The sequence below is a fragment of the Mchenga conophoros genome, linkage group LG6 (genome assembly GCF_057382185.1).
Source record: "Mchenga conophoros isolate Kocher_MC1m ecotype Shallow Benthic linkage group LG6, M_conophoros_male_GT1.1, whole genome shotgun sequence".
NCBI classification, from domain to species: domain Eukaryota; kingdom Metazoa; phylum Chordata; class Actinopteri; order Cichliformes; family Cichlidae; genus Mchenga; species Mchenga conophoros.
The window spans coordinates 6,810,116-6,837,872 of NC_140531.1; the positions used below are offsets into that span (position 1 = coordinate 6,810,116).

Below are 27,757 nucleotides of genomic sequence, written 5' to 3' on the forward strand. Positions count from 1 at the left end.
ATGTATATATTGTACTATTCTTAGTTAGCATATTGTCTGTCTTGTCTTAATGTTGGTTTATAATGGAGCACTGTAACAAAAAATAATTTCCCCCAGGGATCAATAAAGTATTCTGATTCTGATTCTGATATATGTTTTTTCTTTGCCGCACAGGCGTCCCCTCTGCTCCTGGCCATGTTGTTGCTACTAGGAACACCAAGTCATCTGTGTTTGTGCAGTGGGAGGCCCCCAAACACCTGAAACACCTCATGGGATATTACATCGACGGCCGTGTCGTTGGAGCCAAGGAGTGGTTTGCATGCAACCATAAACCCTTCAAACATACCAGGTAAGAGGGACAAAAATGTTACACGATGGTCTTACTGTGATTCAGATGTTTCAAACGACACCAGTTTGGCAAAACACGAGTTTTTGCTTCTCAGCCTTTTGAACAAGAAGGAAAAAAAGAATTTAATGAATATAAATAAAGTGTCTCCTCTAGAGGAGTGTTACACAGGAGTGCAGTAACTCCACAGCACACAGAGAGCTCAGTCTGAGAGTCCCTGAGCAATGTGTCAGGTTTAATATAAGGCAAAGGCAGGTTGTGGAGTCATGGATAAATGATGATGATTTCAACAATTTTCTAGCTTGTTTTATACTTTATTCTGCAGTATTCCCAATATCAGCTGACTTTCTCAAATCTGAAGATAAACTCACGATGGCTTTTGTGAGTGGAGCTCACAAAAAATAGTTTAGCCAGAATAACAATATGTACATAGAAATATCCGATGTGGGCACTGGTTTAGCTCAATAGGTGAGCAGGTGACCACACGCCCTGTGACCAGAAGAAGCGAGCGAGCTTTGAGTCCGAGCTGTGGCCCTTTGCCGTGTGTCTTCCCCTCTCTCACTCTCTCCCCACTTTCCTGTCCATCTTTCACTGTCACTGTTCAATAAAGACAAATGCACCCCCCCCCCCCCCAAAAATAATATTTAAAAAAAGAAATATATAGAAACAAGAGGAAAGACTTCAAGAGGTTTTATATGTATTTGATTTAAAAAATGAGTGTGTGCGTGCCTCAGGTTTGTGGTGCACGGCCTGATCCCAGGGGAGACCTATGTGTTCCGTGTCCAAGCCGTCAACCTCTTTGGCCTCAGTGAGGAGTCACAGGAGTCCTCTCCCATTGCTGTGGAGCCTGCACTCGGTAAGAGTATTATCAAGTTCATGATTGCGATTTATATGCTGCCTCTGAAAAGTTAAAACGCTCTTTGAAACTGTCATTTTTTTCAAAGAAATGTACATTTCTTTGAAAAAATAGAGGAATACATTGGAGAATGTATAATTTAAGAGAAATGGTGTTTCTTAAGATTACCAGAGTCCTTGAACCAACGTGATGCTCAGTGTGATTCATTTCATTATTCTGTGCAGGCAAGGGGGCTGAGTATGGTATGTATTCAATAGCTGTGTTTACTTTTGTCCCCCCCTTACTTACCCACAGCTTTCTCTTTATCCACCTTTCACTTTACATTATTGTGTTTTGATCACACAGAGACGTATTTTTAACAGGACTCTACAAAACACTTCACACTTCAAAGTCTGACAGTTACTCAGCACAAGAGTTGAAAACTTTACGATAAAACTTTGCAGGCTGCTCAGTGAAGTGTGAGAAAGTGCATGACAGGCTCACATGCAGCCAATCACAGTCATCGTTTCCTAGATTGATTAAAAAATGTTGAACTTTGAAAGACGTTATGTAAGATGATGTCATACAAAGTTTAAATATGAAGCTTCATTAAATGTGAAACTTTGTAATTCAGCAACTCCCAGCTCTCCCTTTGGGATCACCATGCTGAGTTCTGATGGTTCCTCCATAACTGTGGCCTGGAAGAGTCCCAAACACTGTGGTGGCTCCAAGGTTAACGCTTACTACATTGATAAGCGGGACGCTGACACTTTAGTCTGGAAGGAGGTCAACCTAAACGCTGTCACAGAAAGAATGTGCACTGTGAGTAATCAGACACAAGATTAAGATTTTCTTTCTTAAAGTTTTCTTTTCTTGTACTTGATAAAGCTAAATTTGATTAATTTACATTTACTCACTTTATTATTACTACTTTATTCATTCATTTGATGATTGTGCCACACGTTATTTTAGGTGGAAAATCTGAAGGAGGGAACTTTTTACGAGTTCAGGGTCACTGCTGGTAACATGGCTGGTGTTGGTCTACCATCTGCTGCCAGCGTTCCAATGAAATGTGAAGCTTGGACCATGGAAGAGCCAGGTACAGGATTGTCCATGTGACTTTATTCTGTAGAGTTATCTCTGCATCTCACAGTGAGTATGGCAGCTGTTGTTTTGACAGAGGCAAATTCACCAAAATGCCTGTTGAACTCCTGCAAATGTATCAATAAAATGAGCATCCAAGGCTTTTAAAATGTATTAAAGGTTAAAAAAAAACATTTGAATTCCAGCCCAAAAAATAAAAATAAAAAACTTAACTGATAAAAATGTCAGTTAAGTTGCGTTGACTCCAGTTCAACTACAGCTCGTGCGTCGTGTGTTCTTTCTGGAACTGATGATGTTTCTGTAAATTCAAGGCCCAGCCTATGACTTGAGCTTCAGTGAGGTCAGAAGCCACTCTCTGGTCATCCTGTGGAGGGCTCCCATTTATACTGGAGCAAGTGCTGTCACTGGATACTTTGTGGACATGGCTAAGAAGGGCTCATCAGAGTTCGTCACTGTGAATCAGGAAGCTGTGAGCCACCGTTACCTGCAGGTAGCAAATCTGGTGCATCATGCATATTCCAACAAATGGCCAACCCTCTTTCCACACCCAAGTCACACTCTCCATGTGATGATATTTCCCTGGTTTTCGTAGGTGACTGGACTGGAGGAAGGTGAAAGCTATGTGTTCAGAGTCCGTGCTGTCAATGCACACGGTGTTGGAAAACCTTCCCAGTTGTCAGAGCCGGTCTGTGCTAAAGCTATTCCAGGTGATGAAAACAAACTGAACGTGTGCAGCCAGCTCTGCACTTTATCCTTTATATTGGCAAAACATTCAGAGACATGTGAGACGACAGCATGATAATTGTCTTTTATTAAAATACTTAGACATCGTATGAGCAGACATAAAACACAAAATCACTGATAATTACAGTTAAGCATTTTTAAGTAGAGAACTTTAGCATTCACTAGAGATGTCAAATTTCATATACAAATGAAAACTTATGTGTGGTATCACAGTATTTTGGGAATTTCTCTCACACAGTCTAAACATAGAGGCTGTAGTGCTTTCATGTAGTTTACATTTTTCATTTCTACAGACACATTTTTCTTCCTTACTTTGTAATATTTGACATATCATTGAAAAGATGTGTACACACTTTGGAAGGTGAATATCTTTGATCACTTCTCCCTGCAAACACATGCAAATTACTGCAATGCAAATTGAATTTGTTCATATCATGATTATCAGTTTAATTTATGACACTAAGTTTAGAATTAAAACCACACAGATTATCTGACTATTATCTGATTATTTATGACAGCGAGTATTTTATTTTTGTTATTACTCACTGGAGGGTTTCACGTGTAATTTGCAGGCACAAAGGAGATTGTGGCTGGTGTGGATGAGGAGACTGGAGATGTCTTCCTGTCTCTTGAGGCCTGTGAAATCTGCGAGACGTCCAAGTTTGTGTGGTCGAAGAACTACAAACTCATCAGTGACTGTCCCAGAGTGGCTGTCACAACTAAAGGCAGAACGTAAGCTTGATCTTTGAGCTTTGACTTTGTTCTGTGTCCTTCGTTTGTGACAGCGGGACGAATCTAATGAATCATTCAGTAAATACACCAGCGCAAACAATGAGCTTCTCCCTCGGGGCCTGAACTAGTTTGCTTTGTCATCTTGCTTTGGTGAACTCAAAATGAAAACATGAAACACAGCCGGATCAAGTTTTTATGTTTCCATTCAAAAAGCTAATAGTTCATTCAAGTGTTTTCTAAAAAAGCTCATTATTGGCCACTTTTTTGCATTTTTTTCTGGCCAAAAAGTCACAGGTGATTGTATTGCCTTAGCATTTAATGGGAATTTACTGATTTAAGTTTAAAGTAAAAAAAAGTTTGACTGACCAAAATGTACCAGAATATTTTTAATAAGAGTATGAGGAAATAGTGAGGACTATACCATTAGGATATGTAACATGACACTGTAACAAACCCACTGTTTTAAATAACAGCAAATTTGAATGGAAATTAAATTTATAGTAAGAATTAAGTGACTTGTGAAAGAATTTTTGTTTGACACCCTGTTGAATCCCAGTTGAAAACTGCTTTAAATGTCCTGACTGTAATGGATCTTACCTTTATTTCACAGGTCCAGACTTACTTTCACTAACCCTGATAAAGATGATTTGGGCAAATACTCTGTCATCGTCACTGACACAGATGGAGTCTCTGCCAGCCATACTCTCACTGAGGATGGTCAGTCATGTCTACAAGTTGCTCTATATGTCAAAAGCAGTCATAAAAACATCAGATTTCATAATTCAGAGCCCCTTAGTTCTTCTCGCTCCGAATTGTTTCTTTATGAGTATATTTGTTTTCTTGAATCTTTCCCGCAGCCCTGAACACTATGTTGGAGCTCAGCTATGCCATCAGACATCCGAGTGAGTGTTGTGCCTCCCCATCAAACCCATTTACATCCAGTTTGTTTCTTACTAATTTAATTTTTAAATGTCTTTTTCTTTTTCAGTTGTTCCTCTGAAACATGGTCTGAACTATGAGGTTCTGGAGAAAGGACACGTGCGATTCTGGTTGCAGGCAGTCAAACTTTCACCATCTGTGTCCTATAGATTCATTGTCAACGACAAAGAAGTCACGAGTGGGGAGGTAAGGTGTCGACCTTTCAGAAATGAGTGAGTGTGAAATCTAATTATGAGTTAGTTGTATGTCTTCTCTTCTGTGTCTCTTCAGTCCTAATAGAAAAATACAATCACACATTTTGAATTCTTGATTCTGTTCATCTGGACGTAGCGTTCTCAGTGGGAGAAGCGTTTCGTCAGTCATCCCACTGTCCTTTCTCCCATCAAAAATGCTACATGCAGATGAACAGAATCAACTTTTGGGGATTTTCTTACCTGAATGATTGAACATTCCCACGCATCGAGATATTTTGAACTCTTGCTTTTAGGACATTGAATTCTTATTAGTCATTAAGCATCCTCTATTTTGATTTTAGTTGTTTGAGTTTGATTATTTAGAGTTTAGTTTATCACTTTCATGATTTTATTCTTTTAGTAATGTCTCCATGTTTAGTCTTAAGTTCTTACTATCTTTGTAATATGGTTTCTGTTAATCTTTAATATTTTTTATGTTTCTGACACTTTGTGTAGCCTTTAGCCTTCCCAGTGTCTGTGTGTATCTGGTCAAGTTGTCTCCTCTGTTAGGTGTTCTCTGTTTGGGTGTTTTATTTTGTTTTATTTTGATAGTCATTTATGTCTCGTGTTGTATTTTGTTTCACTTCCCCTGTATTATTGTCTTTGATTGGTTTCAGCTGTTTTCTGTTACCCAGGTGTTTTCACTCATCCCTGATTGCCCTCTGTGTCTGCATGTAACTGGTAAATGGTTCTTATATAGTGCACTTCTATTGTACCCGAGGACTCGAAACGCTTTCTACAGCATGTCTAATTCACCTATTCACACACACATTTAAACACGCACTACATCTAAGTGCTTTTTCTCTGACATTCACAATTCACGCATCTAGAGCAGCTCAAGGTTCCACATCTTTGGCATGAAGACTAGAACGGCCACGGATCGATTAGTGGATGACCTGTTCATGAGCTACAGCCGCCCTGTGTGTATTTAAAGCCTTAGTTTGGGTGTGTTTACTTGTCATGTCATATTTCCCTTTCTGTTTCCTGGAATGTTTCTTCTGGTTTCCTGGATTTAGTTACTTTGCATCTTGTATTATTTAACTTCAGTTTGCATCTAAGTTGGATTTCATCAGCTAAATCAGCAGCTGGCCTTTTGTTTCATCGAGTCTACATCTGAAGTTTGCGTTTTGGACTTTCATTCTACACATTCCATTACATGACATAAATATGAAGTTGAGGACTTAAGAGTAAAACTTCCTGCATTTCTTGTTCTCCTTTTTCCCAGCTTTGGTTCACATCATTCTTGAACTGATATGATCTCAAACAGCATTCAGTCAGAAAAACCCAACCAGACAAACACACAAACATCATTCTTGCCAAGCAGTCAGCTCAGGCTCACTTCATTTTTATTCTTTAGTTTCATTCAAAATAAAATGTTTCCACATGATAATATGACTACTAAGAAAAGTAAAGTTTAGCTAAATATGTAAAGGAACCCATATGTAACTTGAACAAAGACAAGGAAACTTTACAAATCTTTTATTATATTATTCTAGTTTCTTAAAAGCAGAACAGATACTGTAAAGTAGTCTTTTCTTTTTTACAAATGAGTGGCAAAAGTATTTAAACACATTGAAATTCTCATAGTTTAATATTTTCATCATTTTATTCCTCTTAGGGACAGAAGATCAGTCACGATGTGGCCACTGGAATCATCCAGATGACAGTGGATCATTTCACCAGAGCCAATGAGGGCACATATACTGTTCAGATCCATGATGGCAAGGCCAAAACCCAGAGCTCCCTGGTCCTGGTCGGAGATGGTGAGAGTTTTCCATCTCTCACATAGAAGTCCATATAACTCGTGTTGGAATACTACTTTGGAAACTTATAAAAACCTCTGTTTCTCTGATTGCACCAACCAAAAGGGCAGCACAGCGAGCATTTCATCTGTGTCTGTTTTTTACTCATTCAGTGTTCAAGGCTGCTCTGAAGGAGGCTGAGTTTCAGAGGAAAGAGCACATTAGGAAGCAAGGTATGAATATTTTTGATGACTTTGGCACAAGTAGTAAGCAAGTTTGAGTAAAATAATGGATTTAGAGATGTGTGCGGCCTTAATTTATGTCATTCATGTGGTTCTTTGTTCTTGTCCTTGTAGGCCCACATTTCTCTGAGTATCTATATTTTACTGTCACCGAGGATTGTACTGTTATGCTCGTCTGCAAGGTAACAAAACCACGTAATTATGTAGGATTTCCTGTAACTCTGAACCACATGTCAGATGTGCTTTCCACATGTTCATTGATTCTGTTTCACTTCTTATTGCTTTGCTTTCTTGTAAAAACAAAATCCTTTAATCTTTGTACTTGTCAGGTGGCTAATGTGAAGAAGGAGTCAACTTTACACTGGTACAAAGACGATGAGGAGATTGTTCCAGATACTCCCCCCAATGTCATGTCTGGATCCTGTGCTCTTCCCCTCCCACTGGTAACATCTGCACAATCCACACTGAAAAATATAATGTAATATAAAATAACCTTGTTTTTATTCAGTTCTCCAGAAAAGATCATGGTGTTTACAAGGCAGTACTCAGTGACGACAGAGGAAAGGACACATCTGTGTTTGACATTTCAGGCAAAGGTAAATTTTTAGTGTTGTGATGGGTCAGCTATTATCTCTTGGTATTGTCATATTAGGTTTCTGTACCATATTCATTGTGTCGTTTTTCCCACTTTGATTTCCAGTGTTTGATGACATCATCAATGCCATCGCCCAGATCGCTGGTAGGTTGGATCAGCTAACTTACACAGCATCTCAAACTGTTAAAATATCTTTGCTGCATAGGCCAGTGTATGTATGTATATGTGTGTGTATATATATATATATATATATATATATACATATATATATATATATATATATATATATATACTAGGGGTGCAACGATATTCGTATCGATATTGAACCGTTCGATACAGTGCTTTCGGTTCGGTATGCGTATGTATCGAACAATACAACATTTGTAATTTATTTTATCAACTTTCCTTCTGACGATATTGTCTGTGTGGAGCGCTCAGTGAATCTGCGTTCGACTACTCCGCCTAGGCTGCACTGTCAAGCGCAGATCCACTGAGCGCTCCACACAGACAGCATAGTCAGAAGGAAGAGCGCAGGGCACCTCCCCCACCCTCATTCAGATCTGGCGTTTGGAATTATTTTGGTTTTCATGTGAGGTATGACCCTGAAGGTAAGCGAGTCATGGACTAAAGTAAAACAGTATGTTGGATGTGCCATGCAATGCTCAATTACATGGGTGGGAACTAGTGTGTTAGCGCAGTTAGCTCGTTAATGTGTTGGCCGTCTAGCCCCATGCACGGGGCGATCGGCGGTAGCTCGTTAAAGGAGATTTGCCATGTTGTGGTGTTAAGGTCATTTCAACGAGATTAACCTGAAAGCACTAGTGGGAACACAAGGAATATGACTGCACATTTACGCTGACATCATCCTAGTGCAAAGACAAAAACAACAAGCATGCTACTAACTTTAGCCGAGTCATTTAGACAGCTGTTAGCACATGATTCTCCTTATGCTGCTGAGAATATAACCCAGAAGAAGCGGATAGTATAGCTTTTATTTTGGAAAGAGCCATTTCTCTGTAATAAACTCTCTTTTCCAAAGATGCATGATTCCTCAATCAGATACAGGGCTTGCAATATCGCTAGCCTGATGTCCTGGGGCTAGCGATTTTTTCAGTCGGGCTACCAAAATCTATCTCTTCCCTGCCCGTCGGGCTATTGTAAGAAGGAAAAATATATGTCAATGCTTTTGCATTCTTTCAGAAATGTAGCTGGGTAATTATGTCATTGGCATCGGTGAGCCACTGTCAATATGTGACATATTGAAATCGTGTTTGAATTTGCGCTTGTTTTTTTGCTTTCACTTTGCAATCGTGCGAACTGTGTATAGAGAGCGACAGCACTGATCTGTGAGTGATGATAATTTGCGCACCAATTCCTCTGACATCGTCTTATTAATCGTTAGCTTACTATGCAAACATGACAAGTGAAATCTCCCGCAGCTTAAACATGTGAGAGGTTGATCGCGCAGAGAATCGCTGAGCTTATGTGAGTCCGTGTGTAAAAGCAGCAGGATTTATATTTGACTATGATGACCTGGATGACTGAGAACCTTCACAGACAGATATATATTTTAGTTCTGCTGAGCCAAATAAGACAGGTCAGGGTGAAGAAGTGACAGCCAAAGAAAAGCTTACCACAAAACGGAGAAGTTATGACAAATCAGACTATAAGGCAAAAAGAAAGTGCAGCTTTATGGTTTCATGGACAAAATAATTTCTGTGGCTGCAATATGACAAGCTAAATAACCAGGGCTGCACATAAGTGGTCCGCAGGTGCGCATTCGCTGTCAAAATAAAAAACACGCACAAGGGTTAGGGTTAAATTTAAAAACTGTACTTTTGAGTTAAAATATATATTTATAATTTTAATAAATGACAAATTAAAAAGGCATGAACATTTTTTTTGTATCGAAAAAATATCGAACCGTGACACCAAAGTATCGAACCGAACCGAACCGAACCGTGAATTTTGTGTATCGTTGCACCCCTAATATATACATATACTAGAAGTGCCTTTCTTAAGAAAAGTCCAGTGGAAAAGCTGCACCAAAGTCAGCTGCAACAGTACTGCTGCAGTTTGATGCTGACAGAGCTGGAAACTGGTTCAGAAGGATAAAGTACGTGTACATGTTAACCTGGAAACAATTCTGAGAACCCCAGCTTTTCTCTAAATACACAAATTTACATTAAGTCTGCTTTGGCTAAGAGACGAGGCTGTGATGACATTCTGAAGTCATTTCCCTATTGTTGGTGCCTGTGCGTTTCATGGTGGTTGTCTTTAGGTGCATCTGCTTCTGAGCTGGTGTTGCAGTGTACTCCAGAGGGCATCAGACTGCAGTGCTACATGAACTACTATACAGAGGAGATGAAAACCATCTGGAAGCACAAGTACAGTCGTGAATTTAAATATTTTAGATTATTCAAATATCTCTTTTTAGTTTATCATTTTAAGGTTTAGCTATTTTACTTTTTGAGATATTTTGTTTTACTGTTTATATGGAACAAAAGTTCATTATTCACAGACACTTATAGGCAGTCTGTGAGCTTACCCAGGCTGCTGCATGTGAGACAGCATTGAATCATAACATCTTTTGAAACAAATTTTCTATGAAACACTTCAAACACAGATGTTTTGAGTAGTTCTGTGGGTGGCTCAGTTAGCAAAAGGAGATGTCATGCAAATGTGTCACTTGTGGGGTTTGTTTGTGTCCAACTTTGATCAGGAGTGTTTAATATTGTAGAGAAGCACTGCTAGTTTTTAAAGGGGTGTAAAAGCACACAGACATTATGCCTTAGAGTCACTATATCTCACATTTGAAAGCAGCCTACGAAATGTCTGTGTTTGTTTTTTCACTCTGTATGAATTAATAACGAAGTTTTGAGATCCATGATGTAAACCCGCAGGGAGAGTAAGATTGCCTCCTCTGAGAAGATGAGGATTGGCGGTACAGCTGAGATGGCCTGGATGCAGATCTGCGATCCGTCCGATAAGGAGAAGGGTCATTACTCCATGGAGATCTCAGATGGCGTCAAGACCCACACCCGGACTTTTGACCTCTCTGGACAAGGTAAAAACCTCCATCTGTGCCACCATTTGTTTTCATTACAGTTTTTCTCTTTTGCTGTGATTGTCTTATTTATTTGTCTATTTATTTTGGAGTTTCTAAGATGTGAAACCTTTTGTCTTTGAAAAATTGACTCCATTGTAATCATTTGTTTTGTAGCATATACAGATGCCTATGAGGAGTACCTAAGACTTAAGTAAGTGTTTTGATGTTACAAGTTTGTAGACATGCGGTTTTAATCATGTCAAATTTTAATCAAATCGAATTTCCTCTTCGTCTTTTAGGGCGGCTGCATTCGCTGAGAAGAGTGAGTATTTCACAACTTGTATTGAGACAGTTTGAGAGAGATTCCTCATGTATCTTTCAATAAAGGTACATTGGTTAATTATTTTTTAAGCTGTTTATACTATGCGCACATCTTACAAGGACAAAAAATTGATAATCACAAGTGCCCTCGACAGCTCTTTAAGCATTCTGAAAATTTTCACAGGAATTTGTGGGCAAGGTATTTTATTTTAAAGGCAAAGTAGAAATGAATGTCTTACTCATTCTTCCTCTTCCTCCCCCTGAACATCTCAGACTTGATCTACTAGTGCACAATAACAACACTACACAATAAATGTAAAAAGACAGATTGCTGTAGTTTTAAGATCTTTGATTTCTAAGTCTGGGAGTGAAAAGTGACTTTTTCTTTTTCTGTTCAGACCGTGGTAGAGTGGTTGGTGGTCTACCTGATGTGGTCACCATTATGGAGGAGAAGGTAAACATTTTCCAAACTCGGCAATCAACGTCTCTTTTCACAGAGGGAGAAAAGACACGTTGTGGAAGATGATGCTTGAGTAATGATTAAATGCAGAGTGGTGGATAAACACAGAGAGTGAAAAGAGGGATGGGCAAGTTCAGGCCTCGAGGGCCGGTGTCCTGCAGGTTTTAGATCTCACACCTGAATCACATGATTAGTTCTTTACCTGGAGAACTTCAGGACATGTTGAGGAGCTAATTTAGCCATTTGAATCAGCTGTGTTGGTTCAAGGACACATCTAAAACCTGCAGGGACACCAGCCCAGGAAGCCTGGAGTTGCCCACCCCTGTGTTACACCATAGTCTGAGATGTACTGCTGCGTACAGTATTGATAACAGTATTGACAAAACACTTCTTTGGATGGCTTTTGTTCAGATGTCATGCCTCAATTCATATTTAGTCTGCAGTTTAAGGTTCATTCTAAAAATGTTTAAAAAGAAATGCCAACTTCAACTTCAAATTGTGGGTCAGAGTTAATAATAAATAAATACTATAATGTCTGACCTCATTATGTCAAGTGATTACAACAATTTTCATTAGTTTAATAAACACATGAATAAATAAATCTTTGTGTAAGAATGTAACAAACCTAAAATATGAATCGTATTCTGTGAATATATTTTGATTTGAGTTGACTGTTGGTCCTTTCTAGTCCCTGAGCCTCACCTGCACCGTGTGGGGCGAGCCTACTCCTGAGGTCACCTGGTTCAAGAACGAGCAGGAAGTCGCTTCCACTGAGCACACCAGGGTCATGTTTGACGGTGGCAAGTTTGCCAGCCTCGTCATTAACAAAGTCACCCCCGAAGACTCCGGAAAGTACAGCATCAATGTACGGAACAAGTATGGTGGTGAGTTTGTGGAAATCACTGTCAGCGTCTACAGGCACGGAGAGAAGATCCCTGAGCCCAAACTGGGGCAGGCCAAAGCAGCCGCCACCACGCCTGTGCTGCCAAAGTCCCCAGCTCCCCCTTCCAAGACCCCAACCCCCACCCCTTCTAAAACCCAGACCCCAGCGCCATCCATGAAGAGCCCAACTCCAGCCTCCACCCCAATCTCCAAGTCTCCAACCCCTACCCCGAAGTCTCCTACTCCACCACGCAGTGTTAAGTCTCCAACCCCACCCAGATTCATGAAGTCTCCAACTCCACCCAGGAAGTAGAATGTGGGGGTTAATGTTCGCTGTTATCAACACTGATTTATAAGCATTAGTGTGAAACAATGAGCTCTTACTTTAAAGTTTATTTAGATTTAGATAACGTCAAAGTCCCACTTCAAAAACTGCTGCTTACTCTGGACTACACCTCACAGTCATGTATGGGCCATCATATGTCTTTAAAGTGGTTCCTTTTAACACAAGAAAAACACTGAGAAACATAAAATGTCCGTGTATATTCATTACAAAGTTTTAAAGGCTGCACCTTCCACTATGCAATGTCAGTGAAATGCCTGCAACAAATTGTGGATGTCAAAGGATATTTATGCTCTATTACAACTTGGGTATTAGTGACACAAAAAAGTAAGTCAGTGAACTGTCTTACAAAGAGATAAGCAGAGTTTTAGAGGACAAAATTAAAGAAATTAGTAAATATTTTAGGTTTAAGCTCCAGTTTCAGTGCTTTAATCTTAATCTTCTCTGTTACTGTGTTTCCCTACATTTAGCACTTATGTCAAAGAGTGTGATATTATACAAAACAAAGCAAATAATATCAAAACCTACAAAAATAAGATCCAAGTTGTAATACACCAGTATCAAAGTGGATGAGCTGGGAGTCAGCAGGTACAGATGTGGGGTAATGTTAGTACCTGGGTGAAAATGTGCAAATACCAGGTTACTGTGTTTGTGCTCCAGCCATTCTTCTCCCAGGGTTAGTTTGTCTGTGAACAAAAACATTCACAGCCCTTGTCTCTGTACCTGAGAGGCTCTTCTGTCTGTGACACATTATGTCTTCCTCCCCAGTGCTTTGTGATGGCAATAAACTTTACTTCTCAACCTACTTTTGTTGTCTTTGTCAGTAGTCACTGCTACACCTCACCCTAGAAGAGGTAACTCAAATCCTTCGGCTACAGTTAATGAAGCCAAAAGTAAAAATGTGCACTTGTAGCCAGACTCCAAGGGACTGCATGACAACTTGCGAGACAAGCCAACCTGCCTCTGAAAGCCAGGTGAGCTGAGGTGGGTGGGGTTTGTTACTGTAGCTGTCAGCCGAGCAAACAGAGCAGGTACAACAGGCTATTCGTTTGTACAGAGTTCGCGAATCCACACCTTTAGCACTTACCGGCTTATGCTGGAGAGTGTACCGACACCAGGACCGACAGAAGGTTTTAACTTTTTAAGCTGGTTTAAAGTTTCTCGCCTCTGATTAATCAGGAAGACCAGGATTCTTTTTGGCCAGTTATGAAGTAAGTCTCTTTGTATATGTTGCTGAAAGTGTGTTGAATTCCTGACAATTTACAGTAGTTACTGAAGAAGTAAGCACATGCCTCATATTGTTTATGTGTTTGTGCTGAACCACATGTACCTTTTTGGTTTCCTAAGAGCTTAGAGGAGAAACATTTCTCGTATGACACCATGGTAATAAAATTATCTGCATGTCTAAGTTTCTTTAAGACAACAACTAAATGCACTGAAAATAAAATGGTCTTACATTTTTCTGTGATTGGCTGGAAAAGTTTGTTCCAAAGCTCTGTAGTGTTATGTAAAAATTGTATGTTGACAGTTGTCTCATGTTTGTCCTGTTCATGTTTAATGATTAGTTAAAGATTACATATTACAACTCAGCAATGCAGATAAAAATGTTAAAGTCATACACATAATATTTTTTTTTCCTAATTATCTCTTTTTTGACATTCAGCTCTAAAATGCAAGTTTAACTCAGTGAACCCTGTAACAGCATAGTGTGTGTCACATTTAAGGTAAAGAAGAAGTCTGCTGCACACAGAGACTCAGAGGGGTTCTCGCATCCATGGAGTCCAATCTGTCATGCCTGTCTTCACTTGAAGAGGACTGTTCAGATTACATTCAGCCGCACTATAAAGAATCCTATCGTCTAGCCATTTATGCCCTACTATGTGGCGGCAAAGAAGCCTATGAAGAGTTCCTTCGAGCTGAGCAGATCAACCACTTCCTTTCAGAGGAAGAGACTGTGTTCATTTTGGAAAATGCAGAGTTACCGGTTGTGGAAGATGATTCAGAGGGAAGACGCAGCACAGACGAGGTCAGACCCTCCACCTATTTCCCAATTGAGTCGGAAGAGGAGGTGCCAGACTTGGATTTGGGCTGGCCAGGGGTTGCGCTGGAGGGTGTAGAGACCAGCATTAGCCTGCTGTTTCACCCACCCAGACAGAACACACCAACAATTAAAGAGGTGGTTCGGAAGCAGATTCAGGCTGCGCAGAAGGTGAGGCCTCAGCACTGCGATATAAACAAAAGAAATGCTCCTGGGCCAGTGCCAGAAAATAACGCCTCATCTATCAGGTGGAGGAATCAACAAGGACAATAGTTTATCAATAGTACAAATTCCTAGTGAAAGGTGTAGTTTTGCGTAGGCATATAAACACCTCTGCATAGTTCTCTGCATACACAGGAGACTGCAGGGAAGGGCTAAACATACATTAACCCACACAATCAGCTGACTACACCAGTTCAAATGTTTGAAGCAGTTAACTACTATGGCAACTGAACTTTTGTTATCATGAAAATGTACACGATGGAAGTCACTCATTACTGTGCAGCTTTTTGCTTTGTGACGTGTGAGGCAGGCGAGTGGCCAGTCTGAATTCATGTAGGCTGCACTAACTTTGGCAGGTTTCAGAGAAAAAGTATTTAGCAATTCAACATTCACAGAAACATTGTTGCAGCAATGTTCTTTAAAGCTGTAGCTATCATGAAGCGGTAACAGTGATGTCAACCTGGTAGAAATTTGTATTTATGCTTAAAATGCATTTCATGACTAGAAATATTAGTAATATTATATTAGAGCAGCAAGTCACTGCAGTTTTCCATTTCCTATTTTTTCCCCAGGAACCTGCTTCATGAAGCAAATTCATCTTGTACTTCCTGTGCAGTTATCTCCTGTAGAAAGAGTAGAAAATGAGTGCTGTTGCACTGCTTTCGCAATTTGTTGCTGTATGTTTAATCTAGTCTTCACATCGCTGTCTTTTAATGAGATGATCTTATAGGATCCCGTGGAGGTCACAAACAGACACGCTGTTTTTTGCTTTTTTACCTCACACTTCCTGGAATTTTCCTTTTTATTTAAACCTATAATATTAAACTTAAGGATTACCTTTAAGTCATTTAAAAAGTGCTTATTATAATTTAGAAATAAGTAAATATAGTAATGAGTAAAGAGAAGAGCTTTTTTCTGTGCACATGTATGCAGTGTAGGAAAAACTGCTCCAATAAAGACTGCAAACATCTGAAGATTTTACTGAATCACAGGATCTACAAAAAAAAAATGATGAGATACAACAGTAAGGATACTGTTGCTTTCAAATTAGTTAAAAGATCAGTCAAATGAGATGGAAAAAGTATCACTGTGAAACATTAACATTAATTCTTGTAGTCAACATTGTAGCAAAATACCACAGTAGGATCAGATAGCTATGGCTGGATTGGTTGGCCTTAAACTGATTACAGAAAAACTAATTAAACCAACTGCAAACCAACAATTGAACAGACCACTCTTTAAAAAATAGTTTTCCTGTGATCAATTACATGTTTAAATACTTGTTTAAATTCATATGAAAGCACTGATATATAAAATGCTGACACAAAAAATAAATCATTCTACTTGCCGTAACTGTGAAAGTGACCTTTTTTGTTCTACCACATAATAACTGGCAGAACAAATTTAGATGCTACACATTAAAGGTGAAACCTAACTAATTTCAAAATAAAAGTACCTATACATAAATATATATCATGAAATGACGTAGGCAACAGTTATGTTGAAACAGGTAAAACTTTGTCTGATATTTGATTAAAAAAAAATCTGTCTTTCCTCTTTAGCAAACCACTTGTCTAATTTACAGAATTCATAACAACAAAAAATATCACAAGCAAAGGTGCTCAGTAAATCACAATCTAAAAAGTGAGTCTGCTCACGAAGCTTTACTCATTCACGGTCACCTGACAAAGAAAGTACACTTGCTTTTAATTCTAATTCTTTGGGCTTGTTGTCTTCTTACTGTTAAACATTTGGTCATGTCAGTGAGATACAAACTATGTAGTTTCCCCTTTTGCCACAAAATCATCACCTTTCCTGCTTGACAGCTGGTATGAGGTGTCTGGTTTTCACCAAATGTGTGGTCCTGTGTATTATGTCCAAACATCTTCACTTTGGTCTTGTCTGTCCAGCGGACATTGTTCCCGAAGTCTTTTGGTTTGTTCAGATGCAACCTTGCAAACTTAAACTATGCTGCCATGTGCTTATTGGAGAGAAGAGGTTTCCTCCTGGATCCTCTCAAACATTTTGTGTTTATTTAGTCTTTTTCTAACTGTACTATTATGAAGTTTGAAGTTTCTCTGAGCATTAAACAGTCTTACTTAAATTAAATTTGCTAGGATGTGCACTACAACACTGGCGACTTTTTTCCACTTGAATACTGTTTCTGACTGTATAGTGATGAAATTCCAGTTGTTTAGAAATGCTTCATAACCCACCCAGATTGATGGGGAGCAACAGTTGTTTTTGTAAGATCATTGCTGATGTCTTTCCTCCCCGGGATTGTGTTCTCACCCCCTCAATGCGCCAAAACAGCAAACTGTTAAAACATCTGCTGTTATAGAGGTACTCACATTTGCTGATGACCTTATAGTAACAGAACCTGTTAATTATCCTCCACATTTCTATGGAAGCAAAAAGGATGTAAAACAAATTAGTCCGCATTCTTATACTTTAGATACTGCTTCTGCATTGTAGCTTAATTTTTGTTAAATAAATAATGAAACTGTGCAAAATGTCACAGATTAACCAACACGAGGTTGCATTTGCCTAATTCTAAGACCTGCTAAGGACCAGATGATTTTTTTTTTATTATGGCCCAGTACATAAACTCTAAAAATAAAAGATTTTTTTTTTTCACATAACTGCATATATACAGTTGGCAGTTACTTCTCTTTGCATGCATCAGAAGTAATGACATTATTTGTGTTGCATAAAAGATTATTTCAAGTTAAGAAGGTGTTTTGCACAATGATACAGTTAATTTTGTGTGGAAAGTCATCTCTACTATACAAGTCCTGATGTTGACTACTCATAAATTTTTTGACTTAATTTGTATTTTCTCAAAATTGAAAACATTTCCACGTCTAATGTGCTTCCAGCTTATTGCCATTGTAATGGATGTCTTCACTGATGGCGACATTTTCAAAGAACTCATCAATGCGACACAGAGGGGAGTGGTGGTCTACATCCTTCTGGATGATTCCCATGTCAAGAGCTTCCTCAAAATGGCACACGACATGGAGATTAATATTCAAGAGCTCAAGGTGAGAAACACGGCACCTTGAAATACAAGGTTTAAAGGGCGACAGTATCAGATGAGTATGTTTTATCACCATGCTGAGATATTATTGTACTTGTTGAGGCCATGAACTGCAAAAAATAAAAATCATCAGGAAAAAAAAAAAGTATTATCTTCCACTAGACCTATGTGATTATCTGGATTTCACAGTGGAGACACAACAGGCCTATTCTTATGTTTTCCACTTTTCCTGATATAAAAAGGGGCTTCTGGTAAACATGCTCTTCTGCACTTCTTGCCAAATGTAATTTTCCTGTTCCCGTGCATAGTATACACGTTAGCATTTTAAACAATGTTTATCTTGCAAAATATTTGAAAACTGTCAACTCCATTGTGTGGTGGCTTTAGTAGCACAGTGGCTGATAGTGAACAACAGCCACATACCAAACTAAGACAGGTAGAGTCATCTTAGAGCTGGGCATTTATTTAACCCTTGGCGCTCTAAGTCATAGTCAGTTCGGCAGTGAGTGTGTGTATGTGTGTGTGTGTGGGGGGATGGGTGTGTGTGTGTGTGTGAGGGGTGGTGGGTACACAGATATGTAGACATGTATGGAGACATTTGCTACTCAAAGCCATAATTGGGCCCACACATGCCTGTTGACCTGTTAAACATCATCTGACATAGTCTAACATTTGCATTCCCCCAGAGCTTCCCATGAGGCTTCACAACCTTTCTTCTGTTGGCAAAAGAGCATTTAAAATATTACGTTTGACATTTTCTCCGCACCCTGATGGAAATACAGTCATTTACCAACATTTCCCTGCTGTGTCTCTACCTGCCATTTTCACACAACTGCAGCAACCGCAGGACAGATCTGTCAGTGTGGCTGGATTTTCCTGTTAAACAGCATTAGATGATGTTTCCACAGTCTAAACAAAGAGTCATCAGCTCTGAACGCAGTGACGGCTTCACGACCTCTTTGCAGCGTGCCTAGCCATTAGCAACATCAAAAAAACAGCCTGAGGAAAACTCACACAGGTTTGATCATGTAGAGTTTGACAAAGGGTGTGCGTGCTTTCATGTGTTTGTGTAAAGGTAGTAGTAATGGAAACTGGAGGGGGGGGGGGGTGTTTCAATTAAGTTAAGATTTAGGCTGTTTGCACCTGATGACTGAAACAACCCTGAACTCATGTTTCATGCTCTCGGTTTGAGTTTTTGAGTTTCATTTTTGAGTGTTGAAGGCCCTGATGTGTTGAGCAGTGAGACCTGGGAATCATTTCGTTTTTAAAAGATGTGGCACATAGTTCTTTCACACGGTAAAGAAGTTACATTCAGATAAATCAAAATGAACGAATATTAGATTTACTTGCAACATTTAATGTGGTGCCTTTGTGCACTTTTCATTTAAGTAAAGAGTTCAAATTATGTACTTCTTACTGAAATGATAATCAAAGCACTCCTTTTTTGGAAACAGGCTTGCATCATATTCCTGTTAACAAACTAGCTAATGTAAGTTGCCAAACTTGTTAGCCCAAAACAAAACTAACACAATCAATAACACAAAAGCTGAATTACTTCTATGTAATTCTTTTAGAAGGAAGTATGTCCAGCACATGCATGAATTATTTTTAAACTGGCAAAATCACATTCCTGTTTCTTGTGTAATGTCTTTGAAAAACAATGCATGTTCAAAGATTGTACTATCAACTATAAAACAGTGTTAACCTGAAAATCTCCTTGCAGTTAAGCTCGTAAGACTTGATGTTAGAATCCCTGATAATCAGCACTGGTGTCCTATGGTCAGGAGGGAGGGGTACAACCTTTATCTGCTTTGAATGCACAGATTTGAATGTTCTGCTGGAAACAGATGAGAACAGTTGAAGAAATATTGACAGACATCAGTCATGACTTACAGAGACTGTGCCCCGTTAACAAACCCTGGATTACAAATGACATAAAAGCAATCATCAACCAGAAAAAGGTAGCTTTTAGAGGTGGTGACAAAGAATGGCTCAAACAGATGCAACATGAGCTGAAGAAGTGACTGAACACAGCAGAAATGTAGTAGATAAAGAAGATAAAAAGGAAGCTAGAATACAGCAACATCTGTGAGGTGTGAAAAGGAATGAATACTAAAAAGAAACAAAAACAAAAAGAAAAGACAGCCACTTATGGGTGATGTGGAAAGAGCTGATGCACTCAAGCAGTTCTTTAGTCCTTCAACTTTATGGTCACACTCACTCCCACTGCTTCTCCTTCACTGTAACTCCGTCTGCTCCTGCACAAGCTCCCCCTTCTCCTTTCATTTCTAATACAGCAGCTACTTCCCCTCTCACACCTGTGCCTTCATGCTCGTCTGTCACAGACAGGGGTGAGATTGGAGTTAGGAAGACTATGATAGCCCAGATGGTGTGTGTCCAAGGCTGCTCAAGAATTGTGTCAACCTCTCCACAGGATTTTTAATCTGAGTCTACTGCCAGGACTGTGGAAAACATCCTTTATTTTTCCGGTACCAAAAATAAAACGTCTTGCTGAACTAAATGACTTTAGACCAGTGGCCCTTATAATGCACATCATGAAAACCTTGGAACAGCTGATTCTACACCAAGACAAACTTGCTTAAAACTGCAGACAGGAATCCGAACACAGGGATCTCGTAAAAACCTTCAGCCACTGGTGTCACAAAACCTACCTCATGCTGAACATCTCTGAACACTGGGGAGGCAGCAACAGAAGGATCAGTAAATTTATTCTTATTCTTATTGTTGTCAGGGTCATCAGGTAGCCACCCTTGTTCACTGGTCACTGATAGACCCACGCATGTACTTGGATGCTCATGCTTTTGAGAAACCTGGTTGCACCAGCTACATCATTTTGTTTTGGCAACTATGTCTGCATAATTGAGCCTTTTGAATTGTATATGCTGCCTCCCATAGTACCATTATCTCCACAGTGTACAGGCACTTCTGCACGGTGGACCACCAGATGATGTCTGGCCTGAGAATACTTGGAGTAATCTTTGGTGGGAAAGTGACTTTCTGCAACTTGTAGCCACAGGCAGTATCCACAGTAGCTTTCATTCTTGCAGATAAGATTTAGGGGGGAATTACTTTTCCAGATTTGGGTAGCTTTTTGTGCACTAATAAGTGAAATCATGATTTAAAAGCTGTGTTTTGTATTTCCTTTTGTCTTTGCAAAACTAAATAAATAAATAAGAAATCAGGAAAAAGGAAATGTTTTGTCACTGTATCGTTTGACCTGATTAAGCCTCCTTGGCTAGTTTTGCAGCCAGTGAGGATGTCACTGGAGGTCAGCAGAGTTCCATTTGTTCTTCTTTTTACTGTATCATGATGTTTACACATTCACCAAAAAAGGAAAAGATCACTGGTTTTATCAAAGATGAAGACATAAATCCCTTTGGTATTGCATTACGATGAGCATCTGGTATAAAAACTCTGAAATTAAACACATGGAGCTTCCCACTGTTTTGATCTGTTGTGAATAAGCCAGAAGTAGGTTCTTCTATCATTGCATGATAATGCATTTTACAAATAGAGATTGCTTAATGCATTCTCAAATAAGCATTACATATATTACTTGTAGGTGAAATGAAATTGATTTATTTTTGGCCTTAATTCTCATTTTTATTTTTCCATCAGAATCTTTGTGTTCGGACGGTTCAGGGGCCAGAGTATCAGTGTCGCTCGGGGTTTAAGTTTCATGGAGGTTTGGAACAGAAGTTTATACTTGTGGACTGCAGGACAGTTATGTATGGAACATACAGGTGAGTCAGTGCTGTTCAAAAGTATTCTGTGATTAAATTGAAATAGAGGCCTGGCCTAGCTCTACTTGGCAGCTTTGCTAACTTTAAGTAAACCTTAAAGCAATTTCATGTAAACTCACTGTGCTACTCTGGTATTTTTAAAAATAAAAATTGGTGAATTAGGAAGAAAAAAATATGATTAGCTGCCTTCCTTCACCACTTAGACTGGCTTTCTTCTGGCGGGTCAAATAGCCATATTAGGAAGATTCTGTCTCACTTTTATCATATCGAGCAAGTATGTGTTTAGAGCAGTCTGCAGCCTGAGCTCGTGGCTCACGGAGATTAGTTACATTATTTGAAACTTTCACTACTGAAACAGTAAAAATAAGAGAGAGAAAAAAGTTTTAAAAAAAGACAAACCCCAGAGCAAGTTCTAAGACAAACTTAACAAATCTTCCAAGTCAGCAAAACTAGTTTATCTGTTTGAGAACACACAGAGCTGAGGTAAGAAGAACACTTAATAAATGCAGTGGCCTGTGGGCAGTTGCAGGCACCAGAAACACATAAACTTTCTGCTGAATTTGCCAAGTTCAAACATCATATGATTTAAACTTTAGTCCTATGCTCTGCTACTATAGCTTTTGTTGTGTTGGATGTGTTTCCTGGTTGGCCCTTATTTCCACTGTTATGTTTCAGTTGTGGATTAAGCACATTAAAATTTAGATAATGAAGATATGCATGACTTTATTATTAATACTGTTTAAAAATTTGTGCATCATTATGATTTGTACTGGTTCTTCAATTTCTTTTTCAGCTACACATGGACTTTTGAGAAAATCAACCTCAGTATGGTCCTGGTTGTCACAGGCCAACTGGTTTCCACTTATGATGAAGAGTTCAGAAGACTCTATGCTTGCTCCACAACTTCTTCAGTCTTGCTTAACGGGAGGCCACCTGTTCTGTACCTTAAAGATACTTTGGCTCTGGAGAGCCCAAACTCCAGCCAGCTTTCTCTTAATATGATTCACAGGAGATCCAGGGTGATGCACGTGGTGAGAAGTGTTCAGGACAACAGGTTCAACAATTCTGGCACAATGACCAGAGGCTTGAGTGTCCAGGATAGGCTCCATCAGTATGACTATACTAAAATGGGGAACCTAGTGAAAGGACACAGTTATGGAGGCGAGCTGCAAAAGGTAAACTCCATGACTCGGCTAAGGATGGGAACTAAAGACATTGGAGTCCCTGGGAGAAGTGGATCTAAACCGAGGGGAGGTGGGGAGGTGCTTCTACCAAACCGGATGTCGCACCATCACCTCCGGCACCAGACACGTTACGGTGCGGACCAGAACCTAATACCATTCAACTCAGAAACATCACTCCACCGCTGGAAGATTGATTCTTATCTTAATGAGAATGAGATGCATCCAGGTGCGTCATGTGATGCGATCTCACCTGTGACATCTCCATATAGCAGTCACACAGGCTTAAATGATTATCAGTCACAGCTCATTCACAGCAGGTCGAGAGATATTAAGTCCAGAATGGAAGAAACAAAAAAAAGGTTCAGTTTGCAGGACTATAACAATTTCAGGCAAAGCCACGAGTCTTTGAGGTCCATGTATCTGAATGCAGAAACATCCAAACTGATGTCTTCATTAAGAGGCCTGGATGTAAGGCAGAGTATCACAGAATCTGAGCTAGCGGCACAAGAAAGCTGCAGCCAGGAAAACAGGGAGCTCAAGAAGCGATGTAACAAAAGAGAGCCAGTGCTCACTGATGGACATCGTTCTGCCTCTCACCATGATGTGGTTTCAGATGGAAAAACAATGCAGACATATGATTGGCGTGAGCCTCTATCCAAGACAAGATCAGCTGCTGATTTAGACCAGAAAATGAGTGATGCACCACTCAAGCCTTCTCATTTACAGTCCAGCAGTGTTAGCATTCAGCATCCGAGAGCAATGGAGTCTTTGACCGAGGTCCCTGAAGAAAAAGACAGTTCCCACACTCACTTAGACCCAGCACTTAAAGTCAGACGTGAGATTTGCAAAGATGAGGAGGTTGTTCCTAAGAACTCTGTAAAATCTCCAGAAAAAGAAATTCAGGATCAAGCCACAGGAAAGCATTATAGGGTGGCCAAAAGCACAGGCTCAGGTGATTCAAGGCAAGGAAAGAAATCCATTTCTAATGAAGTTGAAACTTCTCTGGAAGTCTTCAATCCATCTACAGGACCTCAGCGGGGAGTGGAAGATAAGGGCAGTCACACAGAAAAAGGGGAAGCACAGCCAGAAGATGCAGCGCTACAGAGAAAACATTCTATGAAAATGAAAGTGCCTACATCAGATGAAAAGAAAACTTCCAAAAATGAAAATAAGTCTCTCCAAAGAAGGACCTCAGGAGTAAGCCAGCCACTGAAGGCTGCCCATTCCCTGGCACCTGATGCAGTGCACACAACAAAAAGCCAGTCACTGAGCATGCCCAGTTTGCAGAGCTCCCTTACTAGTCCATCAGAGACAGAAAAGACTAAATCTCCACTGTCAAGATTTTCTCCTCAGCGTTTGAGCAAAAAGAAGATGGCCCTTGCAGCAGAGCAAGACTCAAAGGGCACTGTGGGTGACGAAAGAGAGACTTTATATCAGAGACCAAAAGACAAAGCCTACAGTCGGTATGAGTTTTTGCTTAGCAACGAAAATCTACGTCTGGATAAGTCAAAGAAGAAGGCAAATTCATATTCGTCAGACAAAGAGAGAATCTCTTCTTTGCAAAGGCGCGAGTCTGCCCGTTCAGTGAATCAGACACAGAGCAGCACTGATAACAAACTGGAGCGATTCATGCAGCGAGTTGGAAATCTAATAAACAAGAACAAGTAGCGAAGGCACAGAAGAAGGCCAAAATGGTCAGAAATGAAGGCAAAGTTTAAGCATATTACATGTTTTGTTTATGCAGCTGTTTTCCATGCCTAGACAAACGGTTTCTTTACACCGCAGCAGTATGCTCCACATTTTTTTTTTAATCGCCACTGATGCCAGTAACAAGGCTTGATAAATCGGTATTTGCAGTTAAAGTCTGAGATGGATCTTACTGGGGAGGAGGAGTTAAGGCAACCAGGGAGAATCTGACAGTAGCACTTCAGGACATTCAGCAATGTTTGATTCAGTAAGCTAAATTATAATGATACGGTATGTCTTATGCAAAATATGTTTATTCTTTTAGTTTACCTAAAGGATCAGACTGATGAGAGCATCTTTTATGCTATGACAACACCAACACCTCTGTTGTTGTTCAGTATTGTTGTGAAATATCTACGTTTAAAAAAACCCACACCAGTAAGGCCCACTGTTATAACCTGTACCTGAGGTTTTCTAAACAAACATACACTGGTTTACTCTAATACAGTAATGCATACATTCATCTGCCACTGAATATATTTCTTCTTGTTTCAGAAACAGTACTGAAACAAAGGGTGGATGTAGCTCAGGAGGCAGAGCAGGTCATCCACTAGCTGAAAGGGTGGTGGTTTGAGCCGTGTGTCAAAGTATCCTTAGGCAAAATACTCACCCCTAAGTTGCTCTACGATGGATTCACGGGAGGATGAATGTGTGTGAATTACAGTAGAAAAAAGTGCTTGTGTGAATGAGACGTGTTGTATAAAAGCACTTTGAGATCTTCAGTAGTGTAAAAAAGTGCTATATAAGAACCAGTTCATTCTCTGAAAATGTTCAGAGCTGCTGGAAATTACTGAAAAGTGTTCAATTAATAAACATATTTGGTTTTTTTGCTTCTTATATAGGCAGCACGGTGGTTAGCACTGTTGCAGCACAGCAAGAAGGTCCTGAGTTCAATTCCAACATCAGACCGGGGTCTTTCCGTGTGGAGTTTGTATGTTCTCCCCGTGTTTGCGTGGGTTCCCTCCGGGTAGTCTAGTTTCCTCCCACCGTCTAAAGACATACAACTTGTGGGGATAGGTTAACTGGATAATCCAAATTGCCACTAGGTGTGACTGTGAGTGCGAATGGTTGTCTGTCTCTGTGTGTTGGCCCTGCGACAGACTGGCGACCTGTCCAGGATGTACCCCGCCTCTCGCCCTATGACAGCTGGGATAGGCTCCAGCGCCCCCCGCGACCCTGAAAAAGGATAAGCGGAAGTGAATGGATGGATACTTCTTATATAGACAAAAGTCTTGAATCTATGTGTTTTCAGTCCCATTGTTACAGGTGTATAAAATCAAACACACTGTCATACAGTCTGCCTTCACAAACAACATGTCTGTGAACTGTATCCCCTCCTAGATATTCTGCGATGAACTGTAAGTGTTATTATGGCAAAGTGGAAGTCATTGTCAGCCATACCCACAGCGCTAATGTTCTGCTGACTCTCTACTCTACAGTTGATTAACATCAGTACTAAAACTGCATGCTAGGAGCTCTATGGTGTGGGTTTCTATTGATAACCAGCTCCTGTAGGTGTAATGTGTAGATAGCTCACTAGCTACTTTTGTCCATATGGTGTATGAAGACTGAAATTGTGGAGCAAAGCGTTGGTGGATTTGATGGTTTTTTTGTGCAATGTGTCACAAAAAAACACCAAAAATATGTCATATGCCTTATCATTTAATGTATCATATAATGTATCATTCATGAAGCATATTGATATATAATTTTTTTTTAAATATGGACGATGCTGTACATTTTCTCAGTGTATTTTGATGAATTTAGCAACTATGTTCCAAATATGAAAGCATTCACACTGGACTTCTATCAGATATTTTATCATAAAGTGTCTGTGAACACTAAACTGCTTTCTAAGTCTCTGTGGAAGATATCTGCTGCATAGTCATCAGTGTTACTCTTCTTCACATCAGTTCTACAAAGCTTTTTAGGTTAAGCAGAGACACAGTTACATGCCTACTTTATAAGCTCCCTCTACAGATCACCATCTTGGTGTTGTTCTTTATAACGTGTTAGGTTTTTGCTTCCTGCTTTATTTTGTGAGCTGCTTGTTCCTTATGCTTTGCTTTTACTTTTGCTTCCTTGCCTCATCTTCTGCTGTCTCTGTGCGTCCTTTGTCAGTGTGCCTATTCGCTTCAACCCCAGTGATAGTAGCTCTAGTGTATTTGTTTAGGTTTCAGCAGTTTATAGTTTTCAGTGTTTCCCTTCTGGATTTATGATTTACCTTTTGTATTATTGCAAAAAACAATAAACAGTTCACTTCAAATTCACCGCTGTCTACCTGAGAGTCTACATTTTGGTCCTGTGCACAACATTCAGCCTGCATATCTTACATGCCATGAAATAAGACCATAACTGTAGCTATGGGTAGCTATGTTTGATGATAATGATGATGTCATAACTTTGCAAGACAATGATGAGTGGTGGCTTTTATTAAGTCAAAGATTTAGCTGAGCAGCTGATTCACACTGAGGCCACAGAAAAAATAAGAATATCAAATTGCAGCCAAGCTAGGGACCCCAAGACGGTAACATGCTTATTACACACCAGAAAACTAAATTGTTGCAATTTTCTCAACTGCTTGGGCTGCACTCCTAAATAATAGCTGAATTTGTCAAAGTAATCTGAAATTCTTCATTACTTTTTGGTTCTTCTGCACAAAATAAAGCATTTCTAATTCTTGTTTTGCAAATGTTTTAGCACAGATGGGCAAAGGACTCTGCTTGCTGCACATGTCTTTGTCATTAAAACACATTATCAGTTAAATAGTTTAATTCTCTAAAATATACTTTAATTTCATGTGTAATATTTATTACATGTCAAAGAAAATCTTTAGAAATTCAAAATCTCTCTAATCTTTCTATGCACAATAAACTTTGAATATGTATGTTGTAAAGCATATTTTTAAAGCCTGAGCACTGGTGGATCAAAAATAAATCTATAACACAACATTAACACGGAGGAACTGCTCATACAAACATTTTGTAGCCTGTGAAATATGCAGGGCAGAGAGGATGTGTGGCAGTAAATAAAGGGAAGACAACAGAATGCATGAAGGTGCATAAAAGTGCAAAGGATGGATGTAGCATGCACGGTAGCTTTTCTTATGTTACCTTGTAAGAGGACATCAGGTGGGAGGTCAGAGAAAATCTGTGACCAAATAGACAATGACTCAGCCCTTCTGTGCTATTGCTAGCACTGTAGCATTATATTGCAG

General features: G+C 39.6%; 2 protein-coding genes across 4 annotated transcripts in view; both read left to right on the forward strand.

The window, feature by feature from the left end:
* myom2a (myomesin 2a) overlaps positions 1 to 13,351 on the forward strand; it is a 29,245-nt gene extending 15,894 nt beyond the window's left edge. For 2 of the 3 annotated variants that reach the window (XM_085276011.1, XM_085276010.1), the window contains 22 exons: positions 154 to 328; positions 1,060 to 1,181; positions 1,795 to 1,982; positions 2,133 to 2,259; positions 2,576 to 2,754; positions 2,857 to 2,971; positions 3,581 to 3,740; positions 4,351 to 4,457; positions 4,598 to 4,642; positions 4,729 to 4,865; positions 6,531 to 6,675; positions 6,828 to 6,887; positions 7,011 to 7,078; positions 7,226 to 7,339; positions 7,405 to 7,492; positions 7,597 to 7,635; positions 9,773 to 9,878; positions 10,395 to 10,558; positions 10,715 to 10,751; positions 10,840 to 10,862; positions 11,260 to 11,315; positions 12,010 to 13,351. In XM_085276011.1, the coding sequence (XP_085132137.1) occupies positions 154 to 328; positions 1,060 to 1,181; positions 1,795 to 1,982; positions 2,133 to 2,259; positions 2,576 to 2,754; positions 2,857 to 2,971; positions 3,581 to 3,740; positions 4,351 to 4,457; positions 4,598 to 4,642; positions 4,729 to 4,865; positions 6,531 to 6,675; positions 6,828 to 6,887; positions 7,011 to 7,078; positions 7,226 to 7,339; positions 7,405 to 7,492; positions 7,597 to 7,635; positions 9,773 to 9,878; positions 10,395 to 10,558; positions 10,715 to 10,751; positions 10,840 to 10,862; positions 11,260 to 11,315; positions 12,010 to 12,516 (2,762 nt within the window). In that variant the 3' untranslated portion in view covers positions 12,517 to 13,351. Of the gene's footprint in view, positions 1 to 153; positions 329 to 1,059; positions 1,182 to 1,405; positions 1,424 to 1,794; positions 1,983 to 2,132; positions 2,260 to 2,575; positions 2,755 to 2,856; positions 2,972 to 3,580; positions 3,741 to 4,350; positions 4,458 to 4,597; positions 4,643 to 4,728; positions 4,866 to 6,530; positions 6,676 to 6,827; positions 6,888 to 7,010; positions 7,079 to 7,225; positions 7,340 to 7,404; positions 7,493 to 7,596; positions 7,636 to 9,772; positions 9,879 to 10,394; positions 10,559 to 10,714; positions 10,752 to 10,839; positions 10,863 to 11,259; positions 11,316 to 12,009 lie in introns of all 3 variants that reach the window. The other variant, XM_085276012.1, reaches the window with a different exon arrangement.
* Positions 13,352 to 13,486: 135 nt separating this feature from the next.
* Positions 13,487 to 26,799, forward strand: LOC146571990 (uncharacterized). The gene is made up of 5 exons (XM_085276015.1): positions 13,487 to 13,757; positions 14,271 to 14,755; positions 17,686 to 17,850; positions 21,486 to 21,610; positions 22,404 to 26,799. Exons 2-5 carry the CDS (start codon positions 14,321 to 14,323, stop codon positions 24,460 to 24,462), a joined length of 2,784 nt encoding a protein of 927 aa, XP_085132141.1. The 5' UTR covers positions 13,487 to 13,757; positions 14,271 to 14,320; the 3' UTR covers positions 24,463 to 26,799.
* Positions 26,800 to 27,757: the final 958 nt, after the last annotated feature.

Coding starts and splice junctions, on each gene's coding strand:
- LOC146571990 (XM_085276015.1), top strand. CDS start 14,321: ATGGAGTCCAATCTGTCATGCCTGTCTTCACTTGAAGAGGACTGTTCA. Junction 17,851..21,485: donor TTAATATTCAAGAGCTCAAG/GTGAGAAACACG, acceptor TTTTTCCATCAG/AATCTTTGTGTTCGGACGGT. Junction 21,611..22,403: donor GTTATGTATGGAACATACAG/GTGAGTCAGTGC, acceptor TTTCTTTTTCAG/CTACACATGGACTTTTGAGA.